Source organism: Chaetura pelagica, unplaced genomic scaffold (genome assembly GCF_000747805.2).
Source record: "Chaetura pelagica isolate M959 unplaced genomic scaffold, ChaPel_1.0 scaffold69, whole genome shotgun sequence".
Taxonomy (NCBI): Eukaryota; Metazoa; Chordata; class Aves; order Apodiformes; family Apodidae; genus Chaetura; species Chaetura pelagica.
This window is the reverse complement of record NW_009970724.1, coordinates 7395995-7418664: the sequence shown is the minus strand read 5'-3', so window position 1 is coordinate 7418664 and position 22670 is coordinate 7395995. Positions and strand designations below refer to the sequence as shown.

At 37.3% G+C, this 22670-nt stretch overlaps 1 protein-coding gene across 1 annotated transcript in view; it reads left to right on the top strand.

Moving 5' to 3' along the window:
• GTF2B (general transcription factor IIB) overlaps window positions 1-21048 on the top strand; it is a 22263-nt gene extending 1215 nt beyond the window's left edge. Inside the window, exons 2-7 of the mRNA XM_010006746.1 lie at window positions 1913-2019; window positions 11749-11882; window positions 18420-18566; window positions 18699-18828; window positions 19430-19711; window positions 20567-21048. Coding sequence (XP_010005048.1) covers window positions 1913-2019; window positions 11749-11882; window positions 18420-18566; window positions 18699-18828; window positions 19430-19711; window positions 20567-20700 — 934 coding nt within the window. The 3' untranslated portion in view covers window positions 20701-21048. The remainder of the gene's footprint in view (window positions 1-1912; window positions 2020-11748; window positions 11883-18419; window positions 18567-18698; window positions 18829-19429; window positions 19712-20566) is intronic.
• The last annotated feature ends 1622 nt before the right edge of the window (window positions 21049-22670 follow it).

Sequence of the window (22670 nt, the reverse complement as noted above, 5' to 3'; positions counted from 1 at the left end):
GGTGGCCCCGGTGCCGCCGGGCCCGGCAGCCCGAGGCCGCCGCTGGGCCGGGAAGGCTGCGCCCCGGCTTGGCTCCAGGTTATCGGGCCTGACGAGGCGTTTTTAGGCTCCCACCCTGAATCTGTATCGACACTACTCCGTGGCCAAACGGGTCTCGGGCTCCGATTTAGTCTCTCTCCCTGGAGCTGTATGGAAGTTTTCTTTCAAGTCAGGAATGAAGGAAGGCCCGTGGAACGGACTGTGAAGTGACTCGATTACTCCTGCTAAACCTGTCCTGCGATCCTAGGAAGCGCTCCTAGGAGTCTGACTGCAACTCAGCTGTTTGCTGAGATCAACCTTTATGCACATGCCATGAATTTTCCTTCGGTATAGCTGTCTTAATATATTGAACATGTGTATTATAAGGAATACAACATATACGTCTAGATAGTCACGTTAATGTTGGTATAGGAAGACTAATTTTTACAATCTTTTTTGAAGGTAAAATCTGAAAGAGAACTTCTTTCAGGCTTCTGGATTTTTTTTCTTTTGCTTAGCGTGTCTCTAGCCTTTTGCATAATGCCAAACGTCAGATGGTTGTACATGCTTTGTCAACAGTTTTGTCTTGTATGAAACCACTGGTTGGGAATTGTGAGGAAGAAAGTAGCTTAAAGAGCTTTTATCTAGTATTTTGAACATAATTTACATCTCAAGGTCTTGTGTGTTCTTCCTGGAGGCTTTTAATATTAATAGTGATGTTGATTTTCTGTTTTGATTTGAAGTCTTACATATTTTTCTGAATGGTCACTTGATTATAATGTTTGGGTTTTTTTGTATTTCCTACTCATCAGAAATATCTAAAAAGTAAAAATTAAGATAGAATATATAGATTAGGCTGAAATAATGGACTAGTAGTAAGGGGGAACTGGAATTAATTTAACTTTTAATCGGATATTTTCTATGATTAAGAGGATTAGAAGTTATTTTTCGGCACAGTCAGATTGAGGTTGGTGGGTACTCATGACAGTTTTCTTGTATTCAGCTTCTATGTTGTGTGCTTTTTAGCTTGAGCAGAATGGCTTTGGTGTTGTATACTCAATACCCAATTGTAAATATTTTCTGCTTCAATTTTGTAATGATTGGTTTTAACAGAATTATTTAACAATCACTAGTAGCTTGAATGAGGTATTTACTTCTGAGACTTGCTTAGAAACAATTGGCTATTGCTTTAGTCAGTAACTAAAAGCTGTTGTGCTAAGCAGTGCTAATGCTTTGTAGTTTTTTGTATCTTCTGTAACTCCTGAAGATGTATGGGTTTGAAAGAGATAGGTCCCTGTTATCAGAAGCAGTTGTGTCACAATCCCCGTAATGAGCTGATTGTTTGGGGGTTTTTTTGTTTTTGTTTTTTGTTAAGATGCTACAGTTAATGAGTTAATGAGTTGCTTTATTTTAAAATGGACCTTTTTCTTCAAATACTTGAGAATAATAAAACAGTGGTAGAACAAGCTATTTTTAAAAAAAATATATTTTGCTTGCACAACTTCCTGAATGAAGGACCTAGTAACTCATATTGAGTAAGCATTGGAAACAATTACCACTAACTTATTAGGGAGCTTCATTTAGTGAAAGACTAAAAGTTAGACTACAAGTAATGAACTCTATTTAGATTTTTTTATGTTTTAATTTGAAGTGGGTTTGATACAAGATACATCACAAAACATTTGGAATATGAGATAGTCTTGTTTGTCAAATGTAGTATTACAGCATTTAAATGAAAGATGAGGTTCAGCTTTTTAGCTTAATATTCTATAGTTAAATAGACTATAAGTTCTGTATAAAGTTATTTCCAGCAAGGAACTCTTATACTTTTGGATATGAAGCCTACTTAATGAAAAGTAATTAATACTTAATTTTTTATTTTTTATTTTCGTAGTTTGGATGTACTTCCGAGGGTTACTTGCCCAAATCATCCAGATTCCATTTTAGTAGAAGATTACAGAGCTGGTGATATGATTTGTTCTGAGTGTGGGCTAGTAGTGGGTAAGTAGCTATTCATGTTTTAATGAATTATCATATTACTTAAATTGTGCAGGTAGTTTTGTTTTCCCACTGAACTAGTATATGATAATTTGAGTATTAAAAGACTTCTTCTTGATGCTTAAATGTTTTCTTCTATGATATTCTGTTGGCTAAAAGCTTGCTGTTCTGTGTAGTCTATCTTCTGGTAACTTCCTGCATTATGGAAAAGAGTCAAGCTATTTAAGGATTGAAAAGTTAAAATATGTTGTTATATTGAATTAGAATATTGTGCTATCTAGTCCAGTGTTCTGTCTTTAATAATGACTGGTGTTTCAGTCAGAAAAGTATATGAAATGTATTAAAAGCTCGTTATTCAAATAATTTAGTTACCAAAAAAAAAAAGTAGAAGTCTTAGTTTCCCATTTAGAGGTTATCTCCTGCCCTGAAGGATTTCCCTTTATATCCTTGCCAGCACCTGGTTTTGTTAGTTACTCCTTCCAAGGCTTTTAGTATTATCCAGAGTAAATTTCCAATTTTTCTTTTGGACTTCTGCTGAGCTCTTTTACTCAGCTCATGTGGCAGCAATTTCCACAGGCTAAACTGTATTTCTAAGTATAATAGAATACTTAAAATGAAAGGCCTATTAGGTCTTCTCTGTGTTTGGATGAGAGGGATGGAAAGACAATCGTGTTGTCATAGAGCATGCTGCAGATTGATTTTTGGTTTTTTTATAGGATGAGCATCTTACTGTCTTTATTCCTTTTGCATGGGAAACTTTTTATGCTCATGTTATGATCATTCTTCAAGCCTCATCTATTTCTATTAAATTGTTTTTGGAGATACAATGACCAAAAGAAAATCCTTTGTTTTGAAAATGCATGTTCAGGTGATTCTTTCAGTGGTGCTAAATATTTCAGATGATTTTATATCCCTCTTTCCTACACTGGTGATTTTGTTTTGGCTCTTATCTTGCACTGAAGTACGAGTTCTCATACAGTTGTTAGTGTAAAGTTAAGGGTTTAGTAATTTGCAGAAAAAGTGGTACTGATTTAGCCAAGTGACTAAAAGATGTCTGTTTTTTAATGCACAAAGTTCTATTTAGCTTATTGAAGTGAATTTTAAAATATTTAAACTTGAATACCAGTTTCCTTTAAAATTATGAAACCATTTAAAAAGCTACGGGAAGGATTGTTACTTGCTGTGTTCTGATAAAGGTAAATAAATAATAATAAATTTGCTGCTTAAATATTCAGATGTTCACAGCAATATGTCCTACTGAAATATGATACTAGGCTTCTAAGTTATTGCTTAAAAATAGCTTGATCCATATTCAGCTGTCTGCAGGGCTGCCATAGAAGTTGAACCAAAGTTTAGAAAAGCCTATCTTGATCAGTTCATAACTTTTAAGATAATTTTGGCTTTAGAAGAAGAGGAAAAGGTTTTGCATGACACATTTAAGTTTAAAGAACTTGGGAGTTTATCAGAAATCTCAATTTATGTACCTTCTGTTATGTTGTCTTGCTTTAGAGATTTACTCTCTAGTCTCTTGAATCAATAGTGTTGGTTCAAGTTGTGAGCGTTTTTGAAGAGCAAAATCATTAGAATATTAATACAAACTTTTGCTGAGTTGGATTTTTAAAATGTGATTAAAATTTCTTAGTCCTCTTTACAGCCAATGTTACTAGTAGAGTGAAAACTGGTCTTTCTATAAGCATGCAGGTTTTTTTTAACAAGACCTTTCTATGAACCTGTCACTAAAAGGCTCTAAAAACACACTTGCATTGTGCTGACGGGTCTCATTCCATCTCGCCTTTCCTTCAGCAATTTAGTTTACCTGCTGTGTTCAATTCATTAGCTAGGGTACCTAGCAGCTCGTTTGGAAAACCAATTAAATGAAATGAAGATAAATAATTGAACAGTGCATGACCAAACAGAGTTGTGAATATTCAACCTTCCCTCTTCTGGTCTGCTAAGAAATTTAGAAGAGGAGAAAACCAGAACTAATTCTTGACACCTCTTTTCTGGAGATGCATGTCATGTTTTTTAAGGAAGTAAAGACAAAATTTTGTTTCCCAATGAGGAACCTTTTACATATTTGTTGCCAATTCTGTGATATGTGTTCCCCTTAAGAGAGTAGGATTTATCTCCTGTTTATACATGAAAAAAGTTGTAGATTTGTGTTTCTGGGACTTAAGTAGGTTGTAATGTGTAGCTGATATGAACAGGGCACATTGAGAATATATTTTAGGGTGGGCTTAAAGTTAGTGAAATCTTTATCACTGAAGGGGATCAATTAGAACAGTTAAAAACTCAAAAGACCCAACATACTCTGTAACCAAATAAGTATTACAGTTTTATTTAAAAATACTGTGATTTGGGTGACTGCTGAACGCTATTGGCCTATGTGGGGCAGAATGGTGATTTTTTTGCATTGATTTTAGTGTTGTATTTAGTGATGTAACTTCACTGAATTTTAAATTTTATTTCTTTTTAATACAGTTTGGCTGAAATCAGAGTCTTTGAGTCCACTTGATGTTTTTCTGGATTGCTATGGCAAAGTACTAAAGTTTCACATTTTTTGAAAAAATCTGTTCATTAAATATGAAACTGTCATAGGTTAAAATTGCTGCTGCACAGATAATTTTCAGGTTTTGCAGTCAATCTTCTGGAAACATCAGATGAATTGAGGTAGCATTTGTCAGGTGTGTAGCTGAAAGGAGTGAAGCATAGGAAAAGTTTTGGGGATGAGAAAGCTAGAAGCAGCTGATCTCTTTAGCAATGTAATTCCATGTTTTATGCAGTCTTACTGGAAGTACTGCTTTTTAAAGGGGTAATTGAGAAACATTTTTAAACAAAGTTGTGTTTTACTCATAGTTGTTGCTCATAGTGCATCAATAAGATTGAAATTTGAAGTTAAATCCATTACTGCTGCTTTTTCTTTGTACATAATTTTTTCACTTATTCTAAGTAAACTGCACTATTTTGCTGTGCAGCATTACAACAATTAAATCTTGTCAGTATGACTGAAGCTGATGGCGTGTTCTGTTACTGCTTCAAAACGCAGCTTCAGTCTACTAAAAACTGTCATCTGCTTGTTTTCACTGTTGCATTCCTTTGGTTAGCTTGTGTTCCATGTTTCCATAACTGTTTCCAACTTGTTAACTTTTCCTTCTGCTAATTGCCTTTTGCTTGAGAGGCAGTCAGAGATGTAAGTTGCAATTATCCATGGAATTTTGACGTTAATCAGGATTGACATACATATGAAACTTTACAAGACTTATGTCCAAGTTTATAAGCTGATAAAAACCTTGTGTTTTATTCCACATACTTTTCTCAAATCTTTCTAGGATATATGGTATGGTAAGTGTTCATGTGCTGGCTTGAGAATTCCTGAGTAGAGTTCTAGGGTTTGGAGAAGTTTTTGGTTCTGTGTTCATTTAAAACCTTGACAGTATCTCATTCTTCAGGCAGACTTGGTGGGGGGAGAAGCATTTTCTTCAAGAATACAAGGCTAGTAAATCCTCTTTCTTGACAGGTAAATATTTTGCTTACTATCTTTTAGGCAGTAAAAAGAGCTGGAAGTCATCTGATAAGCCAGAAGAGGCTGAAGAAAGCAGAATTTTCTTGATGTAGCAAGGTGTTGAGCTGAATTTCAGAGGGGCATAAGAATGAGTCTAGTGGCATGTATAGCTGAGTAGTATCTCAGCTAGGTAGGAATACCTTTCTGATCTAAGACTTGCCTAAAACATCTGCATAAGTTTCATTAAGTGTGTCCTAGTGTGCAGGAATTGGAGTAGTGAGGAGTTAATTTTCAGAATTTAATAAGTGATTTTCTGTAACTGGTTAGCTCTGCTTCAGTAGGCAGATATGGCTTAGATTAGAGCAGTGCTCTTGTATTGAGTCTTTTTGGTTAGCTCTAAATAAAAACGCAGAAGCCCATCTTTAGATGATGAGGCTCCTTGGGCATGTATCAACTTCTTAAAGCTTTGAATCAGATTTTGAGCTATATTCAGATGTTTATTCAATGTTCTGTTTGTTGTTTTTTTTTTATTCTGTGTTCTTCAACTAAACACGCTACTTAAGTGTTCAGTGAAAGAATATTGGATAAAAATGTTCAATAGCCTTGTGGTGAACGGTGAAGTGGTTATAAAATTCTGTCAGAATATTTAGTTGTCTAAGGCTTCTGAAAAGTTTGAGATCTAAATGGCACATTTAATTTAAGTATGGTCTGTGAAGAAGAGATGAAATTTAACTATACCACAAATGTGTTTTTCTGTATGATACAAGCAACAAGTGGGAATGAAGTTCATGATTGCCTCTCTGCTGGCCAGTCCATTACTCAGGATGTCTGTCATTAGGGATAAGATTGATTTTGTCTAAATGTAGATGCTTCTTTTCTGAAAACCACATACACTTTTTTTTAGCTGTTAGTAGTATCCTGTAAGTGGAGAATATGCTTAAGTGCTTCTGAGTTGGATCCAGTAGAGGGCAGTTATATCTATTCTATTATCTTTATACCTCCAAATGATGAAAAGTCTTCATATTGGGTTGTATGTTAATGGGTACTTTCTGTGATTATTATCAACGTTTAAAACTAAAATATGAGCTCTGAATTTAAAGTTTTACTTAAACAGGCAAAAATCTTCAGCTATGGATGTGTACTAGCACCTTATATTTGGTTACTGCTTCTGCCCTTCATGTCCCGAGCACTGAGAAGTGTCTGACAGAAGTTAGTCCTTGCAAATATAAATCTTTTCATGCACAGGAAAGCTAGTTATAAAGAATGGTGATACTTAAATTCTGAATAGCTGCTTTTACATGAGTTTTTATGGATGCTGAATTTACACAGGTGATTTGTAATACTAAGAAAGTAATTTGCTAACCATTTTCCTTCAGCATTTCAAACAATCTGTTTTAAGTGTAACCCATTTCAGCTTTAAAGAGAAGGGTGAAGGTTCTAGCTGCTTCAGTAACAATGCTTGTAACAGTGGAAACTTAAACTTTAGATGTCAGAAGTTGTCACCTTTTGTCGAGCTTTGCAATAAGAGCTGCTCTGAGCTTGTTACCTCCTGGAGGGTGGAGAAGATTTGGGTTCTAGACTTGGAACCAAAGGTGTTTGAGAGCCACTATGAGGAATACTAGATTTATTAGTGGAAGAACAGCAATATTTTCAATAATCCTATTTAGGGAGTGGGTTTGTTTTTACTTCTGTATTGGATTGGCAAAGTGATTTAGAAATAATCTGAACTCCTCTGATGGAAAAGAGTCCAAAGCATGTTTTTTAATTTTATTTATGTATGTATTTATTTTTCAGTGTAGATGAGGCAAAACATTTTTAATTGAGATTCTGTACTTTGGAGCATCTGTCAAGGTTTAATGCTGGGCTGGCAATTAAATGTATGAGAAAGTATCAGAAAGATGGGGGCTTGCTGGAGCAAGTCCAGCACAAGGGTGCAAAAGTGGTTTAGGGTCTGGAGTGTCTTCTGTCTGAGGAGAGGCTAAGACTGTTAGCCTGAAAAAGAGAAGGCTTGTAGTCCACTACCTAGGTTTTTCATTATATTATTTATATTATATTATTATATTATATTATTTATATTATTATATTATATTATTTGTCTCAGTACCTCATTACTCTGGCTAATAAGGAGTCAATTAATTGTAATTCTATTTTTTAAAAAATTGGCATTATATAATATTATATAATTATTATATTATATTATTATATTATTATATATAATTATATATAATATATATTATATATAATATATATTATATTATTATATATAATTATATATAATATATATTTTATATTATTTATATTATATTATTATATTATTATATTATATTATTTATATTATTATATTATATTATTTGTCTCAGTACCTCATTACTCTGGCTAATAAGGAGTCAATTAATTGTAATTCTATTTTTTAAAAAATTGGCATTGTAAAATGCTTTCAAGTATAATATATGCGCTCACTAGATGGCAGCAGATTCCTTAACTAACTGTAAGAATGAAACATTTTATAGAAACGAGGTATTTCGGGACTTTGAAGTGCAGTTAAACTTTACTACCATATTTATGTTCAGATTAAAATATTAGTTAATAATATGTAGAACTTGATGCAATATGCAGCTAACATTATAGCTCCTCAGTTAAAGACTTAAGAACATACCTTCTGGATATGTTTGATGGCTGGATATGGAACGTAAGATTACTTGAGGCTTGAGTTTCATCCTGTTTCTTCTTTTGATGAAACATCTTCAGTTCGTAGCAATATTGTCTTCATATAACCTAGAACAGAAATGCAGAAGTTGAATAAAATACATGTGTGTTATGAGTTACTGCAAGTGGAGTGCAGCATGAAAATAGCTGGTATTACTTCTCTAGAAATATGTAATTGCTGCTTCAGGAGTTGTTGAGCAAAAATACTTCGAGAAATCACTTTCTATTATTTTGAAGGGAGGTGTGTGGGAGTAAATATGCATAGTGTGTGATGTGTAGATGTTTTAAGGTAACTTCTAAAAACTATTTAGAATTTTATTTTTTATATTGACCTGAGTTTAGTCTTGGATTTCTGTAGCACATGCTCTTTGCATTTGGCAGTTGTGAAGAAAAGTAACCTTGGTCTGAGGTTTTCCGTTCTGAATAACAGTTCTGCATTTTACTAAATGAGCTTTTCAGATGGCGGGTAACCCAAGTCAGTGAAGTTTGCAGTGTGTATTTCCACTAGAGCCTTTGTATTAGTCTATTACAGGGTAACTGAATACTGGAATAATGATTTATGAAATTAAATGAGACAGTGGGGAAAGAACTCAGAAAGATGCTTCAGGGTATCAGTCTGGAGAGGGTTCTGCAAAGATTTGGTTCTGTAAGCTTCAGTTTTTCAGAGGAGAAGCTGAGGAGATGAACTCATCTGATGAAAATTAAATAAAGGAGTGTCTAATGTAGCCATATCTAGTGAAGCTTATTTTTGTTCAACAGGAAGTAGTGCAGAGAATATGCAGCCACTCCCATACTTATCATAGCTCGATACAGTTGCCAAAGCCAATATAATAATGATGTGAAAAAGCAGAGATGAATTTATAAGGTATTTATTGGGAGCTTTTTTTCACTCTATTTGACTGTCAGACCCATTTTCCAGGTGGTCCAGGAGACCCAATCAGTAATGCATGAGCCAGCAAATTGTCATTAGGACTTGAAATGTTCACTCAGGACCAGTCTTCAAGGCTCATTCCTTATACTACTGTTTGTGAGACTGACTTCAGTATTTTAAGGTTTTGTTTCAGTCCCCTAGGGTGGGGCTTAATTGCATCTGTGCTAACATCACTGTTTCAAAGTCTTTTTTATGTTTTGAAGAGGTAAAAATAATAAATGTCACACTTCTTTGTGTATAGAATGGGATAATTAGCTGTTTGTAGCTGAGTATATTTTCCATCTATGGAAAACTTTTGGCCTATTTGATCCATTTTCATTAATATTTCTAGCTTGTGCTGCACTTTTATAGAAGCCTTTTGAAAGGTGGAATGCACTGTCTGTGACCTCTTCATATTTTAAGTGGGACACTGAGAGTATCCATTAAAACTTCTTCTGCAATAGCAGATTTGTTGGCAAAGGTATTTGCATACTGTGTTTTAATTACACAAATGCTTTATATGTGGTGATATATTTTACTTAATCTTTTCTCACTCTGAAGGTAGTAGTCTCAATCCTCTGTTTGTAAAATGTTTGCCAAAGCAGGCAGTGATACAACACTTTTTTTGTTAGAGCAAGGAATGGTTCATAACTCGCAAGAGGCAGATCCCTGACTGTGAGTCATTTAGGTCATTCCCACTTGGGTGGAAAAAATATTACATCATTGCCCTGTACTCAGTGTTCTATTTATACCCTGCCAGAATTTTAAGTACATTTTGCTTTTTTTAGATGCTGTAAACAGTTTTGGGGGGTTGTCTTAAAGTAAAGTTACTGCTAGGCCATAGAAGGAGCATTACTGAATCAAATATTTACAGAGAGTCCAGGAGCTAGATGAGCATGCTGTCTGCTAATTTAAGCTTGCAAAGAGGCTGGGGTGGGGGGCAAGACCTTTGTAGCAGAAAGAATGGATCTGTGCCTTCTTTTACTCTTATGTTCTTAGTCTTCTAGGTTTTTTATGGTTGTGTGTGGTGCTGGTGTTGTTTTTTTTATTTCCTTCCCCTGCTCTTGGTTTTCAGTAGAGCAATAAAGGTGGAGTATAGCTGTAAGCAGGTCTGACAAATACTAGTGAGAAAACCTCTAACCCAAATTGATTCATTTTGGTTGTGGTGGTTTCTTATGTTTTATTCACACCTTTCAATTTCAAGCATATTCTTTGCTTAATTTTATGTTAAGGATAAAGGTCCTTATTCAGAATAGATTCCCTTCTTTCCCCGAAGTAATAGTGCAGTTGTATCACTGCCCATTGCTCCTGTATTTTCTACAGGTTCGTATCTTACATTACCATTGTTTGGAGAGTGCTTTTGTCTGTCTGCTGATGTTTTCACCAGGTTAAATGTGCCTCTGTAGTTTCATACTGAGACTTCCATATTGGAAATGTTTCTTGCAGTCAGTGGTACTTATTTCCTTCAGATACTTGTTTTATAACATGTTTAGTCACTGATAAAGGTAGTGAATTTTTTCCTCAGGTTCAGCAAAGCAGAGTGACAATTATATTGAAGTCTCTTCTGATACCCTACACAGAGCTGTAATCTGCTTTACTGCAAAGCACTAAGAAAAGTGTTCTTTCTGTGCTTTTCTGTATATGTATTCTTAAAAATTCTATAGTATGGCTCTGGAGGCAGCACCTTGGAGATGCAGCTTTTACTGGACTTGTGGATAGGGTGAACTGCACTGCCAACAGCAGTGGGTGTGAGTTTTTCTTTCCGTTGTTGTTGTGGTGGTTTTTTTTTCTTAAGATTGTATCTTGGTGATTACTGCAGGGCTTTTGTCTGCTTTAGTGTTGGTTAGAGTTATTTCTATATCTGAAAAGTTGCTGTAGGAAAAGTTTAGATGAATGAGAGGGTTTCATTCAGAGAACATGGGTTTAGTGCTTTTTCGGCTTACTGTGAATCTGTGTTTAAACTGTTCCAACAGGGTACAACAGGGTAGATTTGGTATAAGAAGAAATAGTTCTGTACACATACTGCGTGTTGATACTGTCAAGCATCATAAATGAAGTTGTGCAGGGTCAGACCTCTCTTCAAGAACAAGAACTGAGCTGCAAAAGGTTGTTGTTCTGGGTTAAAAGGTGGCATGTTTTACAGTACCAAGCATTCGGAGCTCATGCAGAAGTGATTTACTACAGCTTAATGAGATTTTGCATGATAGATAATTCACATGTGCACTTTGAACGCATGGTAGATATGAGAGATCTTAAGTTACAGTGACTTCCTGATTTGTCAAAGTGCTGAGTCTGTAGGCAACCATGACCTCCAACCTCTTTATTCCTTTTGTGTATTGAAGATTCCATTATAGTCTTTAACACTTGTGTTCTGGATGCATTTCTTTAATTATTTATATTTTTTGTGCATCTCTAGTAGCATTTTTCCCCACTGCTTTCAATTTAACTTATAAATCCCAAACGTTTTAGTACATTGTCCTGCAAGTTACTGTTCTCTTTGGGAATGCCAACAGACTGCTACCTTATAGTGGAGAGCTCAGATGCATAACTTAATGTTTTATGGAAAATTTAAGAATGTTACATTAACATAGACTCTTCCTTTCTGTGAACCCAGGTGACCGGGTCATAGACGTAGGGTCAGAGTGGAGAACTTTCAGCAATGACAAAGCAACAAAAGATCCATCTCGAGTTGGGGATACCCAGAATCCTTTGTTGAGCGATGGTGACTTGAGTACAATGATTGGCAAGGTAACACTTAAAATACTAAATTTTACAAAGTTTGAGCATTTTAATGTGAAGTATATATTTGTATATCCATAGGGAAACTATTCAGAGAATGTATGTACAGGTATTTTGTCTAAACTGAACACTTACATTTCAGAGCTGTGTAAAATGTGGCTCTTTCCTGGGATAGCGGGAAAGGTCTGATGTCTTCGACAGAAGAAAAGTTTGCAGGGCTGTGGGGTTACTTGCCACTCTTTGGTATGCTGCTATAAATAGAAAAGCTGATGTTGCAGTCTTTAAAGAAACACTTCAACTTAGCATTTGAGATTATTATGAAATGACAGATACTTAGTTTTGAGGTCTCAATAGCTAGTACTGCCCAACTTGAACTATCATTTTTGTAATAAAATCTGTATCAAATTTATACTGGTGACCTGGAAACCTACATGCATGTTGTACATGTTCTTTAATGTTAAAGCACTGAATAGAGAAACTTTAAAGGTGTAAGTGCTCTAGAAGAAAGTATTCAGTGTTTATATTAGAGTTGAAATTTAATGGTGCAGCTATACCCTGCTGTTTCCCACGAGAGTGCAAGCAAGATAAAGTGCACAAATGCACTTCCTTTAATGAAGTGGTGATATGGGTAAGTTTTCACGGTTGTGCTGTGTGTTATATTTTCTGCTGGGAGATTCAAATAGATATTTGTGGATTTCTTGAATGTTTCATGAAAGGTCATCCAGCTGCTGATAGATAATTGTTAAAAATGTGTTGCTTTGTGTGTGGAGGTACAGACACAACAGTGTTTCTCAGAAGTTTTTGTTCCAGCAATGTTGCTAGTATGAAGAAACAAACATACCTAATATGCATGGATATGTATAGGGGAGTGTGCACCATACTTCTCAACCAAGAATTCTTCAAAGAGTTGATAACAACTAATAAATACTGATATGGATAGCTGATCTTGAATCTCTATTGGTGAAAAAGAAAGCTTCTGTTCAAAGGAACTTCCAGGTATATGCTTGTGTTTTGGACAGCCCCAAGCATTGATGCCCACTAGATCTTAGGATGCCTTGTGGTGGCTTTTGAAATCTGTTCAGGCAAACAAATTTCTGCACTGCTCCGTTAAAACAGTTAGTGGTGCTAAGTAGCTCTGTGAAGCAGTGCTTTGGCAGTCACTGGAGTTTTAATGTCACTTCCATAGGTCCAGAAAGATTATAGTTCTCAGGACTTGGATTTCTGTCACTGATTTGGTCAGCTGTGATAAAAATCAGAAATACATCTTTATAAACAGATGGAGAAATGGACTGGATTCTCCAGACTCACAGTGTTGTCTCATTTTGGGACTAAATAGAGGTTTTGTTTCTGGGAACTGAGTTTGATTCAGTAGGTAGAACAACCTCCTGAGATTTTTTAGAAACTGCGTGTTAAAAAGACAAGGTGTTTCAGCTAAAGATAGAATTTGTATGCAGGTGACTTGTGCTGTCAACCCTCTTCTCTCTGGGGGTTCAGATCCTCATTTAGAATAAAAGGGGTAGCAGCCTTAGTGAGGGAGTTAAGAACGTAAAGAAATTCCTGTGAAAAGTTTGGTTTTCAATGAAAGCTAAATATTTTTTTGAGATGAACATTGATCTAGTGAAACACTTAGGCTGTTAACCAGAACAGGCACAGCTGTCAGTGTGGCGTGAGGTAACCTATGAGAACTGTGAGTAAAAATGTCCAAGTGCTGAACTGCCAGGATCATGTTGGAGAATAGAGGGGGCAGTCTGTCCTGCTAGCATGGGGAGGAGTCACAGAAGAGACACATTATTTTCTACAGGAAATTGGGAATCTCTGACAAACCAGGATGTGTTCTGGACAAGAGTTCCTGTGTTTGTCTTGCCAGTGAGCAGGGGCTCTGGGATGTCAGCTCATTGATGTGAACTCTGGATCAGGAGCTGCATTTTTGCTCAGCTATTTGTAAGGAAGAGAATTACTTATATCAGAAGACAATGAAGGAATTTCTATCAGCGCAGAAAGAGCATAAATTTTACAGCAAAAAATAACTAAACCAAGGAAGCAGTACATTTCTCATGCGGTCTTCTGAAGTCCCTGCCAGTGGTAGGCTGAGTTGAGGATTGACCTAGATATGCATAGAGGTTGAACATGGGTGAGATTGGTGTAGTCATGAAGAAGATAAGTAGTATTCAACAGAGTACAGAACAGCCTTAATGAATTCCAGAGAATGAAGCAGGGTAGGATTGTATTTTCTTAGTTAACAACAATTCCTAGAATGGCCTGGAGCAGATGCCAGATTTATGTGCCAGAGATTGCTTTAGCCTTTTGTGTGGGACAGGGAACAGATGTATTCCTGCTTCAGGTAGAGTTGCAGATAGTAGAATCTTTAAAACAAAAAACCTCCCCCACCACCAAAAAAACCCAAACCACCATCTCTGTTGTAGAAAATCTGAAAGAGAAAGACATTGATAATTCTCCTGGCACATCATATTGGAGATCCACTGTAAACTCCTGGGAATGTAGGTAGAAGTGGAGTCTGAACTACCTGACAGCTAAAATAGTAAAGTTCTGGTGACTGGTTGTTGCCTTGAAATAATAAGGGAAGGGGTCAAGTTTTGCTTTACAGAAGGTTTATCTCTCTCTCCTCTTTAAAACCAGGAAGTGATGCTTTAGAACTCCTTTCTGCTGGGGGTATGTGCTCAGTATCTGCTAGCAGCAAAAGAGAGGCTGTTTTGCCCATGCAAAGGGATTAGTTCCTAATTGGTTTTAGTACTTAAGGGACCCATCTGTCTGAGGTAGCAACAGCCTGCATTGGCAGAAGGATTAATTTGTCTGTGAAGAGGAGGATGAATAGCATAGCTGGCTGCGGTGGAAGTGGTTTGCATTTTTCAATCAGGTCTTTAGGATATTGGCGTAGAACTATATGTCTCTGAAAGGAAATCCTGAGTGCTGCAGTTGAACTGATGACAATGCAGATCAATTAGGGATGTGGCATAGTCTGGCATTAGATGTCACTTGATTGCCAGAATATGATAGTTATTTCTAAAATCCTCATGTAAAATTAAAGAAAAATAACTGAACAAGCAGCTTCTCAATCTGCCTTGATAAAAGATTTCTCTTCTATGAATCTAAAATAAAACTTAAGTTACCTTTGTAGTGGAAAAAGTTGCCTTTTGTCACTCTTTGTAGTTAATCACTCCTTTTTGTAGTGACTGCAACTACAAGAGAATTCAGCTTGGTTGAAAAATTAACTAGTGCGGTCTCTTTGTACAGAATTCCTGTCCTTTGGTCAGATGCTTCTGAAAGGAAGCTGGCTGTTGTCAGCCAACATGCCTTGGATCTAGAAGTGCTGAATTAATAAGTAGTGGCAAGATATCAAGGGATGATGATTGAAAAAGAAGAAAGGATCCATCAAACTGTATAATAAGCTTGTTGTACTGGGGAAGAAGATTGGCAAATCTGGGGGCATTTCTTGTTTCTGTGTATAACATCAATTCAATGATGTGGATGATGTTGGTGATACTTTTACTTTCTGCTACTACAGGGGACATACTGGGGTACAAAGCTGTTGGCTGCCAGCACTGTAATATCCATGAAGCCCCTTCAGAGTTTACCACTGTTTTCTGGACTGTTTTCTCACTTGGGCTATCTTTGAAGCTGTTTCCAGGATTGTATCCATGAGGTTTCTGCTCTTTTTGAAAGGCAAACAGGTGGAACTCCTGTCTTTGACACATATATTTCTTCTCGAGATGGTAAAGGTAGGAGTAGATGTCTGATAAAGGCCACAACAGTAAAACACAATTCCTATTTATTTTTTTTTTTTTTCAGTTAAAACTGTGTGGCTCCTGTTTTTTCTGTGAAAGGAGAGGGACTCCAAATATGGTTTTCAAGGGCAGAAGCCAGAAAGCTATTGTCCCTCAATGGAAAGCTCCAGAAAGAAAGTAGATGGTGCATTTAAAAAGCAAATGCGGGATGAATTGCTGTGGTTTATTTAAGTGGTCAAGATGGAAGAGTATTTTCCAAAACTTTCATAGTCGTGAGCTGTGTCTATGGCTCTTGGAGGGTCTCACACCGACAGGGTATAATCCTTTGTCTAACAGTACTTGCCTGTAGTTGCATTGGTACTTGGAATATATATAAGCAAACATTCAAAAGGAAAAGGTAACCATAAATACCAGCAAGAAAGTAAAAAATCAGAGTTTAAAGAGAACCATAAAAAAACCCCAACCCAGCCCAAAACAGTGTTTTAAGTGCTGTGAAGTGCACCAGGGAAAATCCCTGTGTTGAAGGGGAATACTTGATGGCCCCAGGACAGAACAATGTTTCCTGGTAGAGGACTATCTGGTATATGAAGCCTGAATAGACGAGGCCTGGGGACTTGCTGTCAGGATTGATAGGCCTTTGTCTGTGGTCACTCTTTTAGCATCTATAAGATGTTGAGCACATCTAGTTTCTGTAAGGATTTGTTCATAGGTCTGGTCTAGGATGCCATGATGCACATAAATGGTGTAATGCATTGCAGCAAACAAGGAGGTGTATGAGTGCTGGCCAGGAAGGAGCCTTTTTACTTGAGACTTGTGTATATTTTGGGCCAAGGAATGTTGTTCTGGCTTAATTTCTGAAAGGAAGGCCTAGTGTTGCAGTTATGTTTGTAATGCTCCTTGTGGTCTGAAGTTTCTTGTGCTTGATTCTTGCTCTTTGTTTACCTTTGAATTTACTGGGAACCTTGGGATAGTTGGGAGGTGTTCATCCAGTTGAGGAAGACAGTAGAGGCTGCTCCAAAGGCAGTCTGGGTGCTAAGATAGTTTCTGGGTGTTTCTTTAATCTGAAAGGATGTTTGAAGGAGTAGAAAAAAAGCCAAGAATGGTCTTGGAACCTAACAGGGGGTCAGAGAACTATTAAAGGGGCTAGGGAAACTTGCAGGGGAGAGTTCTGTGCCATAGTCCTTGACCTCCACAGCAGTATCCAACTGTGTGTTCACCACACTTGTGTCTCAAGGGTAGAGGTGTATCCACTGAGCTCACCAGAGGTAGGGCACAACTGGAGCGTTAGGGTGTAGGGGAGTGGAACAGTGAGTGAATGGTTAAGAGTGAGTGTTAACTAGTGTCAGTCAGAGATTATGTATTAAAAGCAGATGTGCACTAGCGAAAGCTTATAGAATTAGAGGCTGTTTTAAAATAGAAAGGCAATTCCCAATAATGTGGATCAGGGAACAAGCTCTGACTCCCTCTGGGAATCTCAGTGGAGTAACATGGTTCCACAGTGTGGACTGCCCTTTGCTATATCCTGGTCCCACTTTGTATCACCTGGGCACCCTGATACATTGCTGGGTCTTCAGAATGAGAACTCTGTGCAAGTGCTGGATGTGAATAACCAGATGAGCAGTCAGCCATAGGTCAGGATCTGCTTTAGGCTTCTGTTTTGGGCAAAACAGTAGGCTGTCTGCAGCAGCCACCCTATCGGCTTGTTAAAATTACCAAATCTGTCTGCAGTGCAAGTTGGATCTGCAGCAAAAGTTGAATGCCCCTGCCCAGCAAATTGTTTGAAGGTGTCAGTGAGGAATAAATCCTTGTTGATTCAGGGAATCCAGGTTTCTGCTCGTGATGTAGAGTTCATGTGAATAACCATTTTGCACTTGAGAGAGCTCATGGCCCTGCACACTGTGAGAGCAATTGCATAAGCAGTCAATATAAATTACAGACATCGCTCTTCTGAACTTACAGGCTGTGTTGTCATCATCAGCTGTTACTAATCTGACATGGCATTTGTTAAAGACATGTTTCAGGTTGATGGCTAATTGAAGACATTAAACATTTTTAGATCCTCTTAGTTGGGCAAAATTGCATATTTAATAGCAGTGTGCAACTTGTCCTTTTAGTTGTAAGGTACCAAAAAAATGAGTGTTTGAAGCTTGTTTTGAAGTTTCCCAGTTGATGTGGTGACTTTTATTTCTCTTAAGATGTCTGTAGTTTTTCTGTAAAGGCAGAATTTATGGATTTTTGGATTTTGCCACAATTAAGGATTGCAACTGCTAGCAGACACAATATCAAATACGTTTTGAATAGGTTGTTGGTTTGGATGTTCTCTTTGCCCATGTCTTCATTTACATATTTGAATTACCATTGTAACAACTGGTCTCCAGTAGGCCCTAAAAAATTGTTTCCCTGACTCACCAGTCCGCCAGAGTGCAGAAGCAGCCCAGGTGACATGGTGGTTGCATAAAATCTAATGTTGGTTCTCAGCATCACTGACATGAGTATTGAGACACATGCATTGACTACATACTATTAATTTTATTCTTTAGAATATTGTTGCACTAGGAAAGAAAACTCCCTGCATAGTCTGTGGTCATTTGAAATCAGTTCATGATTTGAGACTTGCGTGAAGTGTAAAACCTGATGTTTGGAGCAATGCTCAGTTGTATGATTTATTTCAGTGATGTTCATTTGCACCACTGTTTGGACTGTGAAAGCCTGGATTTAAGATGTATAAAGCTGGAAGATGTTTGCTTTTGAAATGAGGACGAAGTTGCTTTTATTTTATTAGTAATAAAAAATGTCTTTTCAGGGCACAGGTGCAGCAAGTTTTGATGAATTTGGGAATTCCAAGTACCAAAATCGTAGAACTATGAGCAGCTCTGATCGTGCTATGATGAATGCTTTTAAAGAAATTACAAACATGGCAGACAGAATCAACCTCCCTAGAAATATAGTTGTAAGTTCATGTCTCCCTTTCCTTAAATTATTCTGGCATTGGCTTAGTTAGCGTAACAAAATGAGCACATGAATTTTTGATACTGCTGCTAATTAAATGGCCTACAGTTAATTTAGTCTTCTTCCTTTGAAGGATCGAACAAATAATTTATTCAAGCAAGTGTATGAGCAGAAGAGCCTGAAGGGAAGGAGTAATGATGCTATTGCTTCTGCTTGTCTCTACATAGCCTGTAGACAAGAGGGTGTTCCAAGAACATTTAAAGGTAAGTTTTCAGTGATCTAGATGCAATTTTGTAATGAAGTAAAGGTCTAGTTCCTGTTACTGTAGGAGGCTGGCTTTCTCATTCCTGGACTTTGCTGAAAGGGTTGTTCTCAGCTACAGCTCACTTTTTCAGGAGCGGAGGGTAGGAAGGAGTCTGGAAATCTGTTGTACTAATGAAGTGAGTAGGGAGTTTTGGTCATAATGCATTAAAAAGAGCATTGAAAGTCATTCTGAGTGTTCGTGAAACTTAAAAGGTATTGCTTTGATCAGAGGATGATGGGACTGTTGTAACAGCATTTGAGCCAACAGTTCTGCAGTAAATAGCTGCATCTCTTCTCTGACAGGGATGCAACTTATTCTAGCATGAAGTACCACATTTTCCTTACTAAGCAAACTGTATTAATTACTCCTTGTAAAAAATGTGCATTGACTGAAGTGATTTGGAAGTTTTTCACAAATGTGCAGATCTTGTTTAGCTAGTGATAGTGGCCTATATGATGTTGGCCTTATTTGTGGGTCTTAGTATGTTGAGAATCAAATGTTCTTGTTTTGGGGGAGCAAGTGGCATCAAACCTAAAGTTTAATTTTTACTCCTTGTTTAGAAATATGTGCTGTGTCCAGGATTTCAAAGAAGGAAATAGGCCGGTGTTTTAAACTTATTTTGAAAGCTCTTGAAACCAGTGTTGATCTGATTACAACTGGAGATTTCATGTCAAGGTTCTGTTCCAATTTGGGTCTTCCCAAACAAGTACAGATGGCAGCAACACATATTGCCCGTAAAGCTGTGGAATTAGATTTGGTTCCTGGGAGAAGCCCTATCTCTGTAGCAGCTGCAGCTATTTATATGGCATCACAAGCCTCTGCAGAGAAAAGGACACAAAAAGGTAAAACTTCACCCTTTTTTTCTTTTCTTGCTGCTTGAAAGAGAATTCAGTGTTATTGTAAAACTTGGATGAGTCTATACAGGTAGTGAGAAGCTGCCATGGTAACTCCCAGTCCCCAGAAAGAAAATTGAGTTATTTGTTATGCTCTGTGTAAACTGAGTTTACTTTCTTCTGGTACTAGGATTTGGATTCTGGAATGCCCAGTGCCTTCAGATAAACATAACTTTAATATTACCCATGCTAATATTTGCATGTGTATATTCTGCTGCTCTGGAATACTCTGAGGCTTTCATGCAGTTCAAGGCTTATATTCCAACATCAGTTAAATCTCAAGTTTAAGTGTTTGTGCATCTCAAACAAGTGTTTCCTTTGCCTGGGAAACAGTAGCTTGCTTTGCACCTCTGACTTGTTCCTCCATGCATTTTTAATGTAATTGTATTTCAAATTTAGCTGAAGATGTTAGGTTTTGCTTATGCTTAAAGTTTTTTGCTGGTGTTGCTTATAATTAGTGAAAGCACAAAAATGGAGATCCTGATATTGACAGTGATTTATCAGAATGTTGCTGGGCATATGTAGACTTTGCAGTAGATGTTTTTAATGACTTTCGCTCTCTTGGATTTCTGACAATTTGAAACTGATACTGTTCTGTGACTGATAGGGCAAGTTGAGTTATAGCATGTGAGAAGACAGACTGACATGAAAAGTATTAGTCACAGTGGCTAAAACCACTTTTTCTGGGTTTTTAGGAGAGTTACAAATTAAGCTAAGTGTATAGCAATTCTTTATACCTTATGCTTGCTGGTTTCTTAAAATGGGAAGAGTGAAAACTAATCACTTGTCTGCTTTTTGTCTTAGAAATTGGTGATATTGCTGGTGTGGCTGATGTTACTATTAGGCAATCATACAGGCTGATCTATCCTCGAGCTCCAGATCTCTTCCCAGCAGACTTCAAGTTTGATACCCCAGTAGACAAACTACCACAGCTGTGAAATGGCAGAGTTATTACTTTTAATTTCTATTAAAAAAACCAACAACAAGAAACTTGATTTTTGCCTATAATAAAGGATGTACAGAGTGTTAATATTGAGTCTTCATGTTGTGGAACTGGAGGAGATGGAGCGTAACTGCTGGAACACAGCACACATTCCAAGGGTAAACAAGCTCATTGTGTGGCATTTTGTATGTATATATTAGTGGAAGTAAATATTTAATGACTGTTGCAACAAACTTAATTTCATATTGTTGTACTTACTTAGATTTCTTTTGTAGGGATCTAGTAAGATGTATTTTGGAAAATTGAAAATATTATGTAATTCCCAAATAAACTGTTTTCCAAAAACACTTAAACCATCTTGTGACTATCACTGCAACCCGAGGTGCACATACTGTTCCAGGTGCTGAGAACTGGAATGTGCTCAACAGAATGGTAGAGTTAGTGCCACAGTTATGGATTGGGTCACAAGGCTGCTTAAATGCTCACTTTCTTGAGTTTTTAATCTCTGAGTGTGTCTTCAGTATTTGTAGGTAGCTGTACAGTAGAGCGTGGGTGACTTAACCCAGAAGGCTAAGAAGTTTCTGAAAAGCAGTTTGAGTATTTGCACAACTGCTGCTGAAAATGCCAAAATTGGTTGTGAAAGGGTTAGTCACATCCTTGGCACAGTCTCCCTGATTTTCACTGATGTGTTTCTGCTTTGCTTCTGTGGATGTGACATAATGACAAAGCAGCTAAATAGAAACATAAGGATTCTTACTTTTGTTGAATTCCTGACAACTTTGTGATGCTTGGTACTGTACAAAAGAACATAAAACACATTTATAGTACAAGTTTGTTAAATGTTCTGACCTGTCAGTCCACCCTGCAGTCTGTCTGCCCACTGGTGAAGCTTTGGGCACTGTTACCTTCTAAGGGGAGCACTTGCTTGTTTGAAAAGATGCACCAGGTGCTGGGGAGTTGATGCCAGAAGTTATTCAGCACTTCCCAAACTAACAGCTTTGAAAACTAGTTGCCTCCTGACAGTGTTCCTTTGTGTGCAAAGCAACAAATGCACTTAACTGGGAGGCTTCTGGTTCCTGAGTTAATTTTGTATCACAGGTGCAAATTCATTTTAATTACCAAATGAACAGCTGAGGGGTCAGCTTGCTACACATCTGGTCCTAAGCCATCCAGAGGGCAGGCTGTGTGTCCAGTGCTAATAGCACTAATTTTCAATAGGCCGCACTGTTTCCTTGCTGGTTTAGTTTTAATCCTCTTCTGCCAGTTGAGACTATTGAAATGTGGCAGCTCAGGATTTTTTTCAGTAAACAAATAACAAAGGCTGTACAGTTCTGTTACATCACTGAAGCTGTTGGTTGTGGTCATGAAAAACTGTGGTACAGATGTTAAAGGTGGTGTTCTTGGTAGTTTGGGGATTGCTTACTGCTAATGTATTTCCTTAAACTTTGTTGCAATGTTTTCAATTGCTTGGGCTTTCCCTGTCTTTCTTTGAGCTTCTCTATATCCATGTCCTCTGTGGGTGAAGGTGTGAAGAGGCAGGGCCTGACCTTTAATGTATTCTTGCAGTTTGGAAATGCAAAGGTGAAAGTTTTCTTACCAGGAGTGTACTTTCCAGCAAAGATCAGGATGTTAAATCTACTACATGCAGGTTAAAAATGGCTGAAACTTGTATTTATGGTCATGCTCTGATTTAAAATGCTTTTAGGCATTATGCATGAGCACTTGACATGTGAGTGGTTAGTGTTTGCTGTTGAGATAGTTACTGTCTGGACTGAAATCTGACTACGTCTGCAGAGCTCTGAGGTGCAGCAGATGGAGGCAGGGATGTATTATCCTGGCTTGACCCTACCGCTTCCTGCAATTCCACAAACAGTTCCTGTACCTCCTTTGGTGTGGACATGGTAGCAACTGCAGCCTGAAGAGGTAAAACTAGGAGTATGCTTGAAGGGGCCATGTATTCTGAAA